Raw genomic sequence first — 16,794 nt, forward strand, 5'->3', positions numbered from 1 at the left:
ATAGGGGGATAGGCCCTTTTCTTGAAGTGACATGTCACCAATAGTACAGATGGTGGCTAGCCTGTGTGGTTGGCCAAGTGGCAGGTCCATTACATGTTAGTTGTCGTTAAGTGTAGTATTATGTGGGTCTTCTTTGACATTTTCTTTGCTAAAGTAATACAAAGTTAATAAGCTTTAATGGTCCCTTAGTGGTCCCTTCCTAGGGATGAGAGTGTGTCGCTAATTGCGGGTGACTTAATGGAGGGTTCGTTAAAAGCGGTGGCTCGATAGAGGGGTCAACAATTTGGCTAAAGACAAGTGACTTCCTTATGGGCAATGTGAAGCATGCAAGTGGCTAGTCCTTGGGTGACAAGTCGAATGGTGCCACCTAGGCCATTTCTCATGCTACCACATGTATTCGCCAGGGTAGGGGCATAATAGGGATTCCATGGTTTGAAATTAAAGTACGGAAACTTAAGGTCTGTTTGATTGAAGGAAATGATTTTCTGGAAAATCATTTCTAACTTTTCCAGCGTTTGATTGGCGGAAAACATTTTCCATTTGGAAAATGAACTCCAAAACAAGGGAAAATGTGTTACATTTTAGGGAAAATGTCTTACCCTTTCAATTTCCGTAAGACATTTTCCGTGCTTTCCTCTTTATCGCCTCCTTCATTCCTTCCTTCATTTCCGGTAGAAAATTGCTTCTGTTTATCGATTTTCCAGTAACTTGTTTTTTTAATTATTCAATACTTGTTTTTTTAACACAATTACAAACAATTTATTTGATATTAGTTTTTTTCAATTTATAACGATTAATATTGCAGCTTAATAATTGAGTATTATTATAAATAAATCATTGCAATATATGTAAAAATAATTTAAAATATAAAAATTTATTAATATATATCAATATATGTAAAAACAATTTTTTCGGAAAATATTTCCAGGAAATCTACCAAACAGCCGAAAATATTTTACACAGATTCAATTAAATACCAGAAAATATTTTCCAATAAATTATTTTACAAAAAGGTAAAATATTTTTTCAAAATTATTTTACGAAAAATATTTTACTGACAATTATTCAAATTTCCGTAAAATATAATGACCTTCAAGAGAATTAGATCAAAATAAGATTGATAGTAATACTTTTTCTACCCAACAGCCAAAGCTCCTTGGGTTGCTCAACGACGGTCTTACTCCCCGCTCAACAACGCAATTCGTACCCGATGTTTCTGTTTCGGCCGCCATTACCAAAGCTTCCATAACCATTTTAATTTGCTTTACTTTTTCCTTCTTCTTTGATTCTTTTTTTTTCATCGCTGCCCCAAGCTCTATTTCAAAGCTCTGTTTTCCACTTTTTCCAAAAACTCAAATCCCCAGAGTCTCCAACTCGGTGATTGATGAACCCCTGGTATAATTTCTTTCCTGTTTTTGCTTCATCAAATTAAAAAAAAAAACTTCTATTTTAGTATAGGTTTGGTTGTTGGGTTTGACTTAAACTGACTAGCGGTTGACATTAGAAATAGTAGCTTGATTTGATGGAATTCTTTTGGCTTAAAACTGGGTTTTTCTTTTTCCCTCTTTCCTTTTTAGTTGTTGCAAAAGGGTTTCTTTCTTTGCTATTAATTTATTGACCGGGTATGATATTTTTAATAATGTAAAATTCTCATCCATGTTGATTAAATGAGTTTGAAAAGTTCTCATGTAGGAACTTTGATTTTATAGCAGTTGTTTTGCTGTAGGCTTAGATAGGGAAGTCGAGGAAATAAAAGGATTTAGCGTTTGTTTATTGTCGAAGTTTAGCAATATTTGTTAGGGAAAATTATGGTTTATAAGTTATATGGATATGACGTTTTGTTTTGAGAACATCCGTTTTATAGTGAATCATTTTATTTGCTAAGTTCTTCCTTTTCATTTTAGGCCTTAAATTCAAGTTAGTAGGTTTTTGTGGTCTTGTGTAACTTGCAAAGTTGCAATTAATCCACAATTTTAAGGTTTCGTTATGTTTTTTGCATATGAATACAAATTCCTATGATTGTTCTAAAAATTCTCTCAATTATGCATAGCTTAGCATCTTTCTTTTTTTTGGAGTTTATGCTGCAGCTTTTACTAAAATTTGAATTTGGGTTTTCATCCATTTATTTAACAAATCTATTTTTTTGTTTATTTTTTCAGAATTAACTTGTAGGCTTTTCTGTCAGTAACAGAAAGGATATGGAACAAGAAACTAGTATGAGGGCAATAATCCGCAATTGGAAACATGGTTATAGAGCTTTGTTGCATATGAGATGGGCTGCTGATTTTGGGTTTCATATATCTGTGGTTGGTTTAGTGGGAGTTGTTGGTTTTGTATTGGCTATAATAAGAGATGGTAAATTGGGGGAAAAGAGAAAAAAACATTTGGAGAAGTTATGCTTAGTTCCTGGGTTGCAAAATCTTGGCAATAACTGCTTCTTGAATGTAATATTGCAGGTTCGATTCCTTTAAGCAAGTGGGTATTTTTGTTTTTATTTAGAGTCTTTGTGTTTGCTAAGAAAAAGAGAACAAAAAATAGGAAATAAAAAATTAATTACAACTTGAGTCTTGATTCTTTGTTTTTTGTTTAGTCTGAACATTTTCTTGATGCTCATTTTTCATTAAAGGAAAATTATGTTGAAATTCTGTTCATTTTGGGTTCTTGAATCTGCAATATTCCAGGCTCTGGCTAGCTGCTCATATTTTCAGTCTTTTCTTCAGAAGATACTAGACGAATGTGAATCAACACTAGTTGACAGACAGGGTGAAAGCCTGCCACTTACAATTACTTTATCTGATCTCTTAGAAGGTAACATCAGAACTTGGTGAACTGTTTTGCTTTCTTTAAAACTTCTATATCTACAGATTTTAATGCACTAATTACTAAACTGTTGTCTGTAAGTATTTTCTTGTTTCTCTAATGACCAAGGCATATAATAAGGTACTTCATCTTTGTTTCTAAGGATTAGTTTAGTTGAGGATCAGATACACATTTGACCTTGTCAAACTCCTTAAAGACTGAATTCAATGTGGTCATCACAGCATGTGCTATATATATATACTCCAAATTTGCAGAATTAGGCATGGCTGGAGAAAGGAGAGTCGCATTAAGCCCACATAAAGTTATGAGTGCATTGTCGCTTTATATTCAAAATTTTGATTTAACAAGCCAGCAGGTGTGTTTGTTTTCTCAATATTTTAGCAATACAGTTGACACCATCTAGAGTGTAATTTATCTCGTATGTTACTTCTACATGCAGGATGCAGCTGAAGCGTTTCTCCATCTTTTGTCTTCACTAAGAGAAGAATTTTCTGATATATATCTTCCCAATCAAAGTACTCTAGCAGATATTTTTGCTTCGCAAACTAGTAGGATTCTAACTCCAGAGAGGAAGGAGGTTCAGAATGAGCAGAAAAGATGGCAGCAACACTATCTTGGACCTTTTGATGGTATAATTGGTAGCATTTTATCTTGCCGCAGTTGTTCATATCAGGTTCTTATTCCCTTGTAGGATGCATCTTTATAATTTCTCTTCCTTTGCATTTGTTTGTGTAAGCAAAACCATTGGTTGGCTATGTTTGAACATTAACAAATGCATTATTGTGATTCATTTTTATGACTTAGCCACATTTGAGAATCTGGAATTAAGAAAGTATTTATAAAATTTTTGTCTAACCTGCCCTTTTCCTTTTGGCATTTCTAATACTTCTTTTATTTAACATTGCAGATTTCTTTGGATTTTCAATTTTTTCACAGCTTGCCCCTTTTTCCAGTGCTTTATGGTGCTTCCACCATTGTATGTTAACTAAAGGTTTTGCTTTTTGATAATTTTAATTATGCATGCTTAAGCCCATAGCTTCTTGGAAAATTTTCTTTTTATAACTTTGTGGACCCTCCTTTTAACTCTAATGCAAGTTTCTTCAATGCAACACTAGATGGCTGGATGTACCTTGGAGGATTGCTTATGGCAGTTTGTCCTTGCTGAAAAACTTGAGAATTACTACTGCAGCCATTGTTGGCACAGTGCTGCAATAAAGTTTTTATCGTGTAAAGGAGCAAATGAGGTGATGCCTTTTCTAGTCCGGTAATTTAAGAATTAGCTTGTTTTCTATTTACTAGATGACAAAAATGTTATTATTGTTAAATCCAAATATCCTAAACTGATCCTATGTTGAATACCAACTCCTGTATAGAATCTTCATACATATGATCTTCTTACTTATCTCTATCTTAAAAGTGTTATCCTGATACCATCCACATTCCTACTGGTTATCTCATTTTCTTTGTGTGTGGGGGAATCTGCTGTATTCTTAGCATGTTGCCTGAGTCTGATTCTTCAGTTTCTTGGTTATCAATGCAATTAATTGCTGCATATTCTTATAAACCTAATGTTTGAACGTTGAAATCAGATTGAGATTGAAAAGTTGAAGAGATGCAGTGCAGAAGAATCCTGTGATTGTCGTAGTTTTTGCTGTCTAGAAAATCTACCCTGGTCAAATAACTTTTCTAATACTCTAAAGCAGCTATGTATTGCTCGTTGTCCAAAGGTATTAATATTGATATCTTGCTTCTAACAAAGTTCAATTTGCTTCTAATGTGTCAATATGTTGTTTAGGGTCATAACAATGATTCTATTCTTGTAGGCTCTCTCTGCATGAATATTTTGTTTGATCTCCTAGGGTGCTTATTTTTTGATCATACACTTGCAGATTCTATGTCTTCATCTACAACGTGCTTCAATTAACGAGGTCGGGGAACTAATCAAGCTTCAGGTAGTTTCCTTGCTTGTTAATCAGTCTCACAGCATGGTTTCCTAAGAAAGTAATTCTTGCTTGTATGTCTTTGCTAAAATTTAAATGAGAATTGTTTGTCATAAAATCATGCCTTAATGAATGCAGGGCCATATTGCTTTTCCATTGATTTTAGACCTGTCACCATTCATGACTACTAAGGTGGAAATAACGAACTGGGAAGGGGTCCATAAAGGGCAACTGAAGCTGCAAAATCAAAAGACAAGGCCTCATCTCAACCTTATCAATGCCCAATATGAAAGCATTCTCAATCGCATCAGTAAACCAACAGGAGAAAAGGTCTCTTCAGAAATATTAGTTGCAAACGGCTCTCAATGTACTACTTCCCCCGGAGAATCTTTGCCTGAGAAGAGTAAGCTGTACCCAACTGATGGCTGTTCAAAGGCCTCCAACATAGACATGCATGAGCAACATAATGACAAGGTTGGTTGAATAATTACTAATCTGGTCATATGTAGGTTGTTATGCAATTTTGAGCAAACATATATTAATAACTATCTTTGTTGGTTCACTAAAAGGTTAAATTTTAATGCTTTTAAAGCACGTCTTGTAAATTGTGTTAAGGTGTCAGAGCTTTAGAAGCTTCTTGACGTGGTTCTCATTTGTAAATGGCAGTTTACCATTTGTGTGATGATAGTTCTCCTTATGTTCGTTTTTTGGTATTATTGCTACTATTTTTTTGCATGTTTTCTGCAAGAAGCATTGATTTCTTTTTCCCTTCTCATCATTGATAAACTGTGAAATTGCATGAATGAAGTGCCAAGGAAACAATTTGTTGGAGATCTTTTGTTGCATGTGATTCACTCCAAACCTCTTTCTTGAAAATTATGACTCCTTCCTTGCATATAAGCGTCTGTTTCTTAACTTGGTTTAGGAGGAAAAAGCTTCATGATTAAGTTCCAAAACTAAGTTTGTTTTGCCAACTTACTTACTATATGCTACACATTAGATTTGGGATTCATGATTGAGTAAGGGCTGACGGCTGTCTATATTGGGTGTATATTTTTATGCAGGTAAGTTTGACCAGCAAGTTACCTCCTTCAGAAACTAAATTATACCGACTTGCTTCAGTTGTGGAGCACTTTGGGAGACCTGGAGGTGGGCATTACACTGTTTACAGAAGTATGAGAACTAAATCTGATGAGGAAGATTCTGATGAATACTCCGAGCCTGCTACAACCAAGTGGTTCTGCATTTCAGATTCTCAAGTATGTAGTGTCTCCGAGAAGGATGTTTTAGCTGCAGAAGCAAGCTTACTTTTCTATGAGAGGATCGTATAAGACTGAAATGATGCCTACTCGTATACTTATGATCTCCCAAACTCTCCATCTCATTTCTCTCAAAAGCTACTTCTAGCATCATAATTGCAAATTGTAACATTAAAGTGTTGATATGGTGCTTGTGAGAGGCCTACTGAGAATTGATTGTGATCAACTAATTGGGATCGACCCTTTCCTGGAGTAACTGTGGAAGAAGCATAGCTTGTTTGGAGATTATACCTTGAAACTGAACCTCTCCACTCTAAACCTATCATTTCATTGTGAAGGGCAAACAGCTGAACTAACAGGAAGGATGGATGGTCCAAGGGTTCTTGCTCTTGCTATAAATGCAACATTTGCCGCTTCATATCGTTGTTTGTGTTTTTTTCTAAAGGAAAATGTTACGAGCTAGTTGGAATATGTTTACACTCTTAGGAGATTCAATGCAATTGCCTTTTTGTGAGGGATTTTCCAACTTGATTTTGCCAAACTTCGTGATGGTAAATAATTGGGTGTTTGGGTTGTAATTTCATGCACTGTCAGCTTATGAACACTATTCTTAGTAAAGCATGTCAACATGTTAGTGAGATGGGTTAATTTATATCTTGATATCAAGAAACAGCAACCTTGGGTTGCTTCGCGAATTTATTCTGAACTCTCAATCTAAGCTCAAAATGATAAAAAAATTACAATGTGTTCCGACTTGAAAATGACATATAATCTGCCCAATTATGATGGATACATGTACAGTAGCGTATACCTGATTTCCTTTACGACATGTGCGAACGAAATCTTTGTGTAGCAGTCGTTAATCCTGATTCCTGATTATAGTGAATCTCTTGTTACCATATATCTCAAATTCAGCACTTCCCATATTATCACATCCGTATTCTTCCAAGTTCCCAGATCACCTCTTGTCCGTACTTCTAGATCAATCTGTTATCATTTATTTCTGTCGATTCTTTTTTGGGTATTTGAATCTCCATGGCTGAGGAAAAACCAATTTCTTCAACAACTAAAAGAAGCTACTGGAGATGGAGCAAAACGGACTTCTTCCCAGAAACCTCGTTTCAAACCTTGTCATCTTACAAAACAGCACTTTCCCAAACCTGTCCTCGTCTCAGTGACCGTCTCTTAGCACGTTCCTCCTCCACCGACGAGCTTGTAACCCTTCAAAAAGTAAGTGAAAACCCCATGCAAAAATGTCTAACCTGGTGGGACCTTATTTGGCTCAGCTTTGGCTCTGTTGTTGGTTCTGGCATATTTGTCATAACAGGCCAAGAAGCTCACAATAATGCAGGTCCAGCTATTGTTTTGTCCTATGCTATATCTGGGCTTTCAGCATTGCTATCTGTTTTTTGTTACACTGAATTTGCAGCTGAGATTCCAGTAGCTGGTGGTTCGTTTTCGTATCTTCGTGTTGAACTAGGTGATTTCGTTGCATTTATAGCTGCTGGTAATATTCTTTTAGAAGCTTTAGTCGGAGCTGCTGGATTAGGAAGATCATGGTCTTCTTATTTTGCTAGTATGATTAAGAATGATTCTGACTTTTTGAGAATTAAGGTTGATTCTTTGCCTGTAGGATTTAACCTTTTAGATCCACTTGCTGTTGTGGTACTTTTGGTTGCTAATGGGATAGCAATGAGTGGAACTAAGAGGACGTCTTGGTTGAATTGGATTGCTTCTTTGGTTAGTGGTGCGGTGATTGTCTTTGTTATAGTTTTCGGGTTTATTCATGCAAAAACTTCGAATCTGGAACCGTTTTTTCCGTATGGGGTAGAAGGGGTTTTCAGGGCCGCTGCTGTGGTTTATTGGTCTTATACAGGTTTTGATATGGTGGCAAATATGGCTGAGGAGACTAAGAAACCCTCTAGGGATATACCAATTGGGTTGGTTGGTTCCATGTCTGGAATTACGGTGGTTTATTGCTTGATGGCTTTAGCATTGACCATGATGGTGAAGTATACTGAGATTGATGTAAATGCTGCATATTCTGTTGTTTTTGAACAAATTGGGATGAATTGGGCCAAGTATTTGGTTAGCATATGTGCACTTAAGGGAATGACAACAAGCTTGTTGGTTGGATCTCTTGGGCAAGCTCGATACACGACTCAGATTGCTAGAGCTCATATGATTCCTCCTTTTTTTGCTTTGATTCATCCCAAAACTGGAACTCCTGTATATGCTACACTGCTGGTGACTCTGATTAGTGCTATTGTTGCATTGTTCTCTAGTTTAGATGTTTTGTCAAGTGTTTTGTCTTTCAGCACACTCTTCATTTTTATGCTAATAGCTGTTGCATTGCTTGTGAGACGATATTATGTGAAAGATGTTACTCCGAAGAATGATTTGGTAAAATTTCTCATGTGCTTATTCATTACTATTGGTTCCTCAATTGGAGTTTCAGCACTTTGGAATTCAAATGAGAGAGGATGGCTTGGGTACACTGCGGCTGGATTGCTATGGTTCTTTGGGACTTTGGGCATGGCATTTCTTTCCAAGCAGCGTGTTCCAAAGGTCTGGGGAGTTCCACTTGTTCCTTGGTTGCCATCTTTGTCAATTGTGATGAACTTGTTTCTCATAGGATCTTTGGGTCTTACAGCAATTTTGAGGTTTATCATTTGCAGTGCAGTAATGATAGTGTACTACCTGCTTGTTGGTCTTCATGCCACTTATGATGTGGCTCACCAAAATGAATTAAGTGCCTAAAACTGAAGAGGGTAAATAAAGCTGTAACCTGATGAACAATTAATGCAGTAGTGAGTGGTACAGCTTTTTTACTAGTTTATACATTCCTAGTACTGTCACTTGTCACTGACAATGATTGGATATTGTGTAAGTTGTTATATAAATTTCTGGTGTAATATACCGCTTTCATTTCTGCACTTTTTTCACACTTTCTTGTTTTCTTTTACTGAACTCTGTCTATTCTTCATCCATAATGTTTCCAAAACTGCAAGTATATATTTAAAAAGCACTCTGCCAATTAGGATTTCTATTGTTTGCCCATTCAATTAGGGAATCTGTTACTCTCCCATCATAATGCTTTCTAGATTAATTGCAATGGATCTCTCTCTCTCTCTCTCTCTCAATGAATACCTGATCTTACATGACTTAATACATTGTTGTAGGTTTAGTTTTCTTGTGATCACTACAGTATTAAGACCATCGGATGTAGCTATTCTAACAAAAGTTTCAACAGGTGCTGCTGTAGCTATACTAATCTCATGCAGGTTGACCCATTATGACCATGTTTCACGGAATGGTGTTTTATTAAACAATATGGCATTAGACTTGGTACTTTGAATCTGTGATGACTATGCTCTAGTGCTAACCATGATGCATAAAGAGAGGAGAATTAATCGAATGACATCTTTTCAGCTTCATCTAGGAAAATTGGCTCGAATCATTTTTATCTGGTCTGTCTTCTCTATTGGAAATGACTGTTCTTCTACTAGCTAGATTCCTCTTGAAAGATTCGCAAATGATGGACTGCAAAACCACATTGTTTATATTGTCCTGCCTCCCTAAATTAGATCCCTCATAACTGCAACTTCATTTGCTTCCTCGCTGGTTTTCTTGCTTGGATACCTCATTGGGGTTTTAGATTTACTTGGACTTCCATAAGTAATTTGCTTAGGAGTGTTTCTAACTCGAATTTTAATGGTTTTTTACCAGAGCATAGTCTTGTTTATTGTTTTTTTTGTTTTGATCTTGACATTTTGGGGTCTAGCACCAGCAGGTCTGCACCCTTAGCTATTTTGGTAATTGGGGATTTCATTGTCTCAATAGCAGCTATTGCGAAGGCTTGTTTGGTGTTATTATGTTTTAGCCATAATCTTGACTTTATAAATTGATCTTGCAGTATTCTTATAAGTTCTTTGCTTCTATTTTAGAGATCCTGGAATAATCTCTCTTTTTGTTACCATGGAACTTATGGACCCCTTGCTAATTTTTTTTTTTAAAACGCTATATAATTGCAAGAGAAAATAGATAAAGGCTTCAGATTTTATGGCTAGTTAGCGATGCTGAACTTGATCCTAAAAGCATAGTTGACCCAGCACAAAGCATTGCGAGTGTTCTAAAAGTTTCTTCTGGTAAATGGTGATATATAGAGCTGAAATGCATTTAGTATATATGTACTTTTCTTTTTCAGCAAACAGTAGAGACTCAGTCTAGAAGTAAATTTGTTGGATCTCTACATGTTATCAGTGTTGTGGAGTTTTAATGGGAACTAGATCCCTGTCTGGTGGTGTAACATATTTTCTGGTGGTTTAGATGATTAAGATACTTTTATTGGTCTTACTCAGGATATTGATTGACATGTTTTGCTACTTCTGCAGTACTATCGGTTCTCACCTTGAAATTCATGCAAGAATTAATGGTTCTTGGAGAAGGATCTCTTATTCTGTTCTCCAGCTAGTGTTGAAGAAGACTATTAGTTGCATGTCATGAACTATACAAGAAAATGAAATGGTCCCATTCTGGAAAGAACAATCAGTGAGTTCTGAATTTTCAACATTCAACTTTAATATAAATCCACATATGAAGCCTCCTTTGTTTAAACCTCGAGTTTAGTGATCTAGCTTATCTTTGATTTTAACGTTTCTACACCAATCAGTTGTGTATTTGTTTTTATGAAACTGATCTTTTTGAGATGCAGACATGCAGTCATCTTCCTGGCATGATTTTTTGCGGTTTGAAAAATATAACATATAGCCTCAGGCTGGCCATATATTTTGTTCTATTTCATCAGGGAGCTTGGGGATAGGCGAAGCTATCCAAGTTAATCCACTGCATCAGTCAAGCATAATTTTATTTATACGTCCTCGGTTCTGGTCAAGGTGTTGGGTATTATTGTTTCTGTTCTCCTTGAGCAAGTCCATGCTGTTAAAATTAGTACAATGTAATCATTCATTTACTACATGTAAAATTCACTCTTTGTAGTACAACTTCCTTTTTTTGACTCTTGAAACTCACTTAGGATGACAAGAAAATGGTCCCTCTACGGATGCCCTTCTACATAGGAACAAAGAACTGAAGCATGAATCCCAGGTTTAATTGCATTCCATAGCATTTAATGAGATTTCTTTTTCTAAAATTTATAGCAGCAGTTGAGATTCATAGAATTTGTCCATGCATAATGTTCTTAGGAACTCTTGTGATTAATTATCTTAAACCTTCACGTAACGTGATTATGTAAACATGGTTTTTTCTGTATCTGATCCACCAGATACTGAGGGGAGCCACTAGATGTTGTACCGAGCACTTTGACTAAAAATAATCACTAATCTTCCCATCAAGGTTTTACTTTAAGTGCAAAAAGATTCTATGCGTCAAACCGTCATTAATGACGGAAGAGTTCTTTTCTCTCCGTATTAGTACAGTTGTTTTACCGTTGCTTACTCCTGTAAGCATAATATCATAAGAATAGTGAAAAGTAAAAATAAAAATAAAGTAGAGCGTGAGCTGTTGTTTACTTCTGCAAGTGTACTTCTTTTGCTTGCCAACAAGAGGAGCGAATGACGGAATTTGTAACACTTTAGTCTTGAGTAGTTTTCTATTGAGTCTGAGATATGTTAGTACAAATTTTTGGTGAGGAAAATCTCGAATACATGAATGGAACGCAAATAGAAAAAAAAAAATAGGACAATGCTTCAAGGCGTGTATCAAGCCACTATCTTTAAGGTTATATTCGTCCCCACCCATTTTTGGTGTGCAAATGAGTTTCAAGCAAATTAACCTTGAGGATATAATGAAGCTAATGACTATTTGCGTTTTGCAGTGACGAGAATAGTCCACTAAGTACTGAGCAATATATAATCTCATTCCTATTTATAGGAATTTTTATGTCTATTTATAGAGACATCTTTTAATATGTGTGTTTATGAATAAATATTTGCAAATGTTTCAACAAGATAGAGGGGGATGAACTTAAAAACTGCAAGGCTTCATGTTTCCCATACCCCAACCTTCCTCTTCCTATCCTATGAATTTTGTAAACTGGAACAAACTCTATATTCTAATGCCTAATATCCTAATTATTCTTTCTAGAAACTTTATGATTTGTTCTGCAAGCGAAAAATTAGTCCGACAAGATAAGAGGAAAATGCTTCCTTATCAGTTGAGAAAGTTTATGATAAATGGTAGCCCCCCGTTGTTGATGTAGTGCACTTGACTGGTAGGTTGAATAGGTGTTAGTGGATATCTGTTGAACTCATACTGTTCTATCTTTAGCACTGTTTCGTCAGACCTTGAATGTGGTTCCTTTCTTTTCACTAAGCGTGTGATACTAGATCTAGAAATTTTAGACACGACAGGAAAACACACACTAAAATACGATAGAGAACATGGCAAGACACAAAACAGTAACATGAACAAGACAGGAAAGACGAATATATCAAAATCTATACAACATGAATTGTTAACTTGTCAAAATTTATATAACACCTTAAACATGATTACGGCATAGGAAAATAACATGAAGATGACACTAATACACGGGTTGCGTGGTCTATGTGAATTACTTTCCAATGTACTAAACCGGCATACTGATATTTCATAGACTGTTGAACTGATTGTACATTTACCGCTGCACTATCAGTGATCATAATGATATTGAGTTGGGACTTTCAGATTTTGTTTCCTTCATTACGCAAAAACTCAAGGGCTCTTCCATGCTGCTGCAGATTTAGTGTCATATATAGAAGATAATTGCAATTATGGCTACACCACTAATGAATTTTCAATTTGGTTATGATTTCGGTTTAGCACTAACCATGATACACTGTTGATAGATGGGATTTGACTCTAGTGCGGCTAGTTCCTTGAGGGTTGGCATGGGCACAAACTACTCTATCTTGTTATTCTTCTTCCACGAAGAAATTATTATGTTGAGCTGGTAATTGGGCAAAGCTTGAACTGCATCGTGTGGCTATAAAGTGCGCTGCTCATTCAACATTCATAGCTGCTCATTCAACATTCATAGCATCTGTCATGTATGTCAGTTAGTGACTATAATTAAAGTTATTCTTGATGGAATGTCTTGTTCAGTGTTGAGTTTTAAATCAATAACTAAGATCAAAAACAAAGTTTTGTGTTTGAAAGATGGAAAACAGAAACAAAATCCGGATTTTGGATGAAGAAAAGATTAACTTCATTACTTGAATAAGCAAAAAACCATATACATAAGTAGTTCAATTACATTGGTAAAAAACAAAGCTTGCTTGTGCAAGTATCCAAGCTGTTAAATCAGCTTAAAGACAACCTAAATGACTACTAAATCAGTTAAGTACATGATTAAACCTTAGCTGATCAAACAAAAAAAAGATTACAACCAAGCTAGCAAAAGTCAACTATTACAAAAGCTCTACAACCAAATTACACCATGGACATTTGCATGCTGTTGCTGTGTTGCTTGGTTACTTGCATGCTGCTGCTGTGTTGTCACCTTTTAACATTCCTCCTTGGCTACAAAGCAGCAAACTCCAATTTCCTTCTTCAAATACTCGAATCTTGTAGCAACTAGTGGCTTGGTCAGAATGTCTGCAAGCTGAAACTCCGAGTAGCAATGAATTAAGTTGACTTCCTTTGACAATTCAGCCTCTCTTACAAAATGATACTTAATCTTGAAATGCTTGGTCTTGCCATGAAAAACAGGATTCTTGGCAATAGCAACAGTTGATTGATTATCTATTTTGATTTATGTTGCTTCCTCTTGATCAACATTCAAGTCACACAAAAGCTTCCTAAGCCAAATGGCTTGATTAACAGCAGTAGCAGCTGCAATATACTTTGCCTCTGTAGTGAATTGAGCTACTGTCTGTTGTTTCTTAGAGCTCCAATAAAAAACTCCTGAACCTAGAGTGAAGAAGTAGCCCAATGTGCTCTTCATATCATCAGCTGAGCCAGCCTAGTCACTGTCTGAATAGCTTAGCTTCAGCTCCTCACCTCTTTCAAACTTCACTCCATAGCTTAAGGTCCCTTTGACATACCTTAAGACTCTTTTACCAGCTTTAAAATGAGCTTCATTGCAGCAATGCATGAATCTCGATAAAAGGCTAACTGCATACATGATGTTTGGCCTTGTTGCTGTCAAGTAAAGTAGGCAACCAACCAGACTTCTGTAGCTCTTCTCATCCACACGATCTTGATCACTGTTGCTTGAGAGTTTTTCTTCTAGTGTTACAGGAGTGCTAGCAGGCTTGCAATTTGTCATGCAAAACTTGCTTAAAACATTCAATGCAAAATCTTGCCAGCTTATAAAAATACCATGCTTACTTTGATTCACTTCCATACCAAGGAAGTAGGTCATCAAGCCTAAATCAGTCATCTCGAAAACATCTTGCATCTACTTCTTGAATTCTTCAATCAACTTACCTTTACAACCAGTAACCAACAAGTCATCCACATAAAGAGACACAATCAACATGATTTCCTTTTCAGCCTTTTTCACATAGAGTATAGGCTCACTAATGCTCTTCTCGAACCCCAGCCTTGACAAGTACGCATCAATCCTGTCATACCATGCCTTTGGAGCCTGTTTTAGGCCATACAAAGCCTTCTTAAGCTTGTAGACCTTATGCTCTTCACCAGGGACCTTAAATCCATCAGGTTGCTCAATAAAAATCTCTTTCTTGAGAAATCCATTCAGAAAAGCTGATTTAACATCTAGTTGATGCACTTCCACTACTTTTGAGCAGCCAAGGCAAACAACAACCTTATGGTGTCTAACCTTGCAATTGGTGTAAAGATTTCAAAGAAATCGATACCATGCTGCTAACTGTACCCCTTCACAACCAGCCTAGCTTTGTGCATGTTCAGTGACCCATCTGCATTGTGTTTGGTCCTGAACACCCATTTTACACCAATGAATCTTCTGTTTGCTGGTCTATCAACCAGCTCTCATGTGTCCTTTTTGTAGATCATCCTCAATTCAGCCTCCATTGCTTCTTTCCAACAACTTTCTTTTGCAACCTTATCAAAGTAGGAAGGCTCAACAATGGTCATACCACACCTCTCATGGATGTCCATTAAGGTTCTAGTGCCTCTAACAGGTGCATCATCATAATCATTCTCAGTTTCAATTTTAATTTCAGCATGCTGCCAGTCAAGATCATGCTGTCAATCAAGATCATGCTGGTCTTGCTCAGACAAACTTGCATCTGTTTCATCCCATTTCCAACAGCTCTCTTCATTAAATTTCACATCCCTACTCACAATAATCCTTTTAGTAGATGGATCAAAGATCCTATACCCTTTCTTCACACTGTTGTAGCCAACTTCTTCTCTAGCCTAGTTCTTTTCTCAGCTGGCACTAGTGTATAGCATATGCAACAAAACATTTTCAAGTGTGAGATAGTTGGCTTGTGTCCAAACCAAGCTTCAAATGGTGTTTTGCCTTTGACTGCATTAGTTGACAGCCTGTTTAGCAAATACACAGAGGTATTTACTACCTCAGCCCAAAAAATGTTAGGCATTTTGCCTTCAAACAATAGGCACCTGGCTATATCAAGAACAATTCTATTCTTTTTTTCACAAACACCATTCTGCTGTGGTGTGTAGATGGTGGTTAATTGGTGTTGAATTCCAACTTCATCACAAATATTTTGAAACTTTTGAGACACATACTTAATCCCATTATCTGACCTCAAAATCTTCAACTTGCAACTGGCTTGATTCTTAGCCAGTGCATTGAACTTGCAGAAGAAGTCAACCACATCTGACTTTTGTTTCAGAAAGCTCATCCAACAAAATCTGGTGCAATCATTGATGAACAATGCAAAATACCTGTTGCCATTCAATGAGGAAGTCTTCATGGGTCCACAAATGTCAGTATAAACCAGTTGGAGCCTCTCTTGAGCTCTCCAAGCCTTGTTGATAGGAAAAGGCAATCTGGTCTACTTGCGAAACTAACAGACTTCACAAACATCTTTCCTAGGCTCGATCTTGGACATGTCTTCAACTAGACTCATCTTGTGCAGCAAACTTAGTGACTTATAGTTTACATGCCCTAGCTTCTTGTGCCACAAACATGATTCATCAGCTAGAGTTATATGTGCCTTTGCTTCTAGCTGATTCACATCTAAAATGAAAGATCTATCATGCATGGCTACTGTCACTAGCACTTGATTAGAGGGATCTTTGATTACACAAGCCTTATCTTCAAAGATAAGAGAGTACCCCTTCTCCAACAATTGACCAACACTGAGCAAATTCTAGTTAATGTCAAGTACAAAAAGAACTTCTGAAATGGTTTTGTTACCTGACTGAGTGCAAATCATAGCCTTGCCTTTGCCATTGGCCTCTATGAACTCACCATTCCCAATTCTAACTTTGGACACAAGGCTGGTGTCTAGCTCTTTAAACATGCCTTTATTTGAAGCCATGTGATAAGTGCAGCCACTGTCAATCAACCGATTTTCCTAACTTTGTTTAAACTTGCAAAGCAGGAGGCAGTAAAGACATGCTCTTCTTGAGATTGCACATCCTCAGCAGCTTGAGCTTGATTTTGCTGCTGTGGTTGTGTTTTTACCTTATTCTTGCAAACCTTTTCAATGTGGTCTAATTGCTTGTAGCTTTTACACTGAATGTCAGGCCTGTACCAGCAATATTTTTCTATGTGAGTGGCTTTTTTGTAATGAGTGCATGGTGGAAACTTCTTTTTAGCAGCATCCTTCTTCCCTTTTTTTTCTTTTCTGTCTAAGGCTTCTTGCCTTTGTAAC

The 16,794-nt window shown here is 36.5% G+C and overlaps 2 protein-coding genes across 5 annotated transcripts; both read left to right on the forward strand.

The window, feature by feature from the left end:
• The first annotated feature begins 1,113 nt into the window (after window positions 1–1,113).
• Window positions 1,114–6,659, forward strand: LOC107919890 (ubiquitin carboxyl-terminal hydrolase 27). Of its 2 annotated transcripts, none has more exons than XM_016849310.2 (11): window positions 1,114–1,395; window positions 2,160–2,456; window positions 2,682–2,808; window positions 3,075–3,175; window positions 3,260–3,493; window positions 3,728–3,796; window positions 3,936–4,064; window positions 4,410–4,547; window positions 4,710–4,772; window positions 4,899–5,234; window positions 5,825–6,659. In XM_016849310.2, exons 2-11 carry the CDS (start codon window positions 2,199–2,201, stop codon window positions 6,089–6,091), a joined length of 1,722 nt encoding a protein of 573 aa, XP_016704799.2. In that variant the 5' UTR covers window positions 1,114–1,395; window positions 2,160–2,198; the 3' UTR covers window positions 6,092–6,659. The 2 variants fall into 2 exon arrangements, with proteins under 2 accessions (XP_016704799.2, XP_016704800.2); XM_016849311.2 differs by lacking the exon at window positions 1,114–1,395 and adding an exon at window positions 1,517–1,622.
• Window positions 6,660–6,685: 26 nt separating this feature from the next.
• LOC107919889 (cationic amino acid transporter 8, vacuolar) lies at window positions 6,686–11,386 on the forward strand. Of its 3 annotated transcripts, none has more exons than XM_041109123.1 (3): window positions 6,686–8,905; window positions 10,414–10,976; window positions 11,055–11,386. In XM_041109123.1, exon 1 carries the CDS (start codon window positions 7,055–7,057, stop codon window positions 8,777–8,779), a length of 1,725 nt encoding a protein of 574 aa, XP_040965057.1. In that variant the 5' UTR covers window positions 6,686–7,054; the 3' UTR covers window positions 8,780–8,905; window positions 10,414–10,976; window positions 11,055–11,386. The 3 variants fall into 3 exon arrangements, with proteins under 3 accessions (XP_040965057.1, XP_016704798.1, XP_040965058.1); XM_016849309.2 differs by having other exon boundaries at window positions 10,414–10,570; window positions 10,734–11,386; XM_041109124.1 differs by having other exon boundaries at window positions 6,686–8,829; window positions 10,414–11,386.
• Window positions 11,387–16,794: the final 5,408 nt, after the last annotated feature.

The sequence above is a fragment of the Gossypium hirsutum genome, chromosome D13, assembly GCF_007990345.1.
Source record: "Gossypium hirsutum isolate 1008001.06 chromosome D13, Gossypium_hirsutum_v2.1, whole genome shotgun sequence".
Classification (NCBI taxonomy): Eukaryota; Viridiplantae; Streptophyta; class Magnoliopsida; order Malvales; family Malvaceae; genus Gossypium; species Gossypium hirsutum.

Bases quoted from the DNA above. Each gene is read 5' to 3' on its own strand.
- LOC107919889 (XM_041109123.1), top strand. From the start codon at position 7,055: ATGGCTGAGGAAAAACCAATTTCTTCAACAACTAAAAGAAGCTACTGG.
- LOC107919890 (XM_016849310.2), top strand. From the start codon at position 2,199: ATGGAACAAGAAACTAGTATGAGGGCAATAATCCGCAATTGGAAACAT. The intron at 3,797-3,935 runs GTATGTTAACTA...ATGCAACACTAG, and splicing joins TTTATGGTGCTTCCACCATT to ATGGCTGGATGTACCTTGGA. The intron at 4,548-4,709 runs GTATTAATATTG...ATACACTTGCAG, and splicing joins GTATTGCTCGTTGTCCAAAG to ATTCTATGTCTTCATCTACA.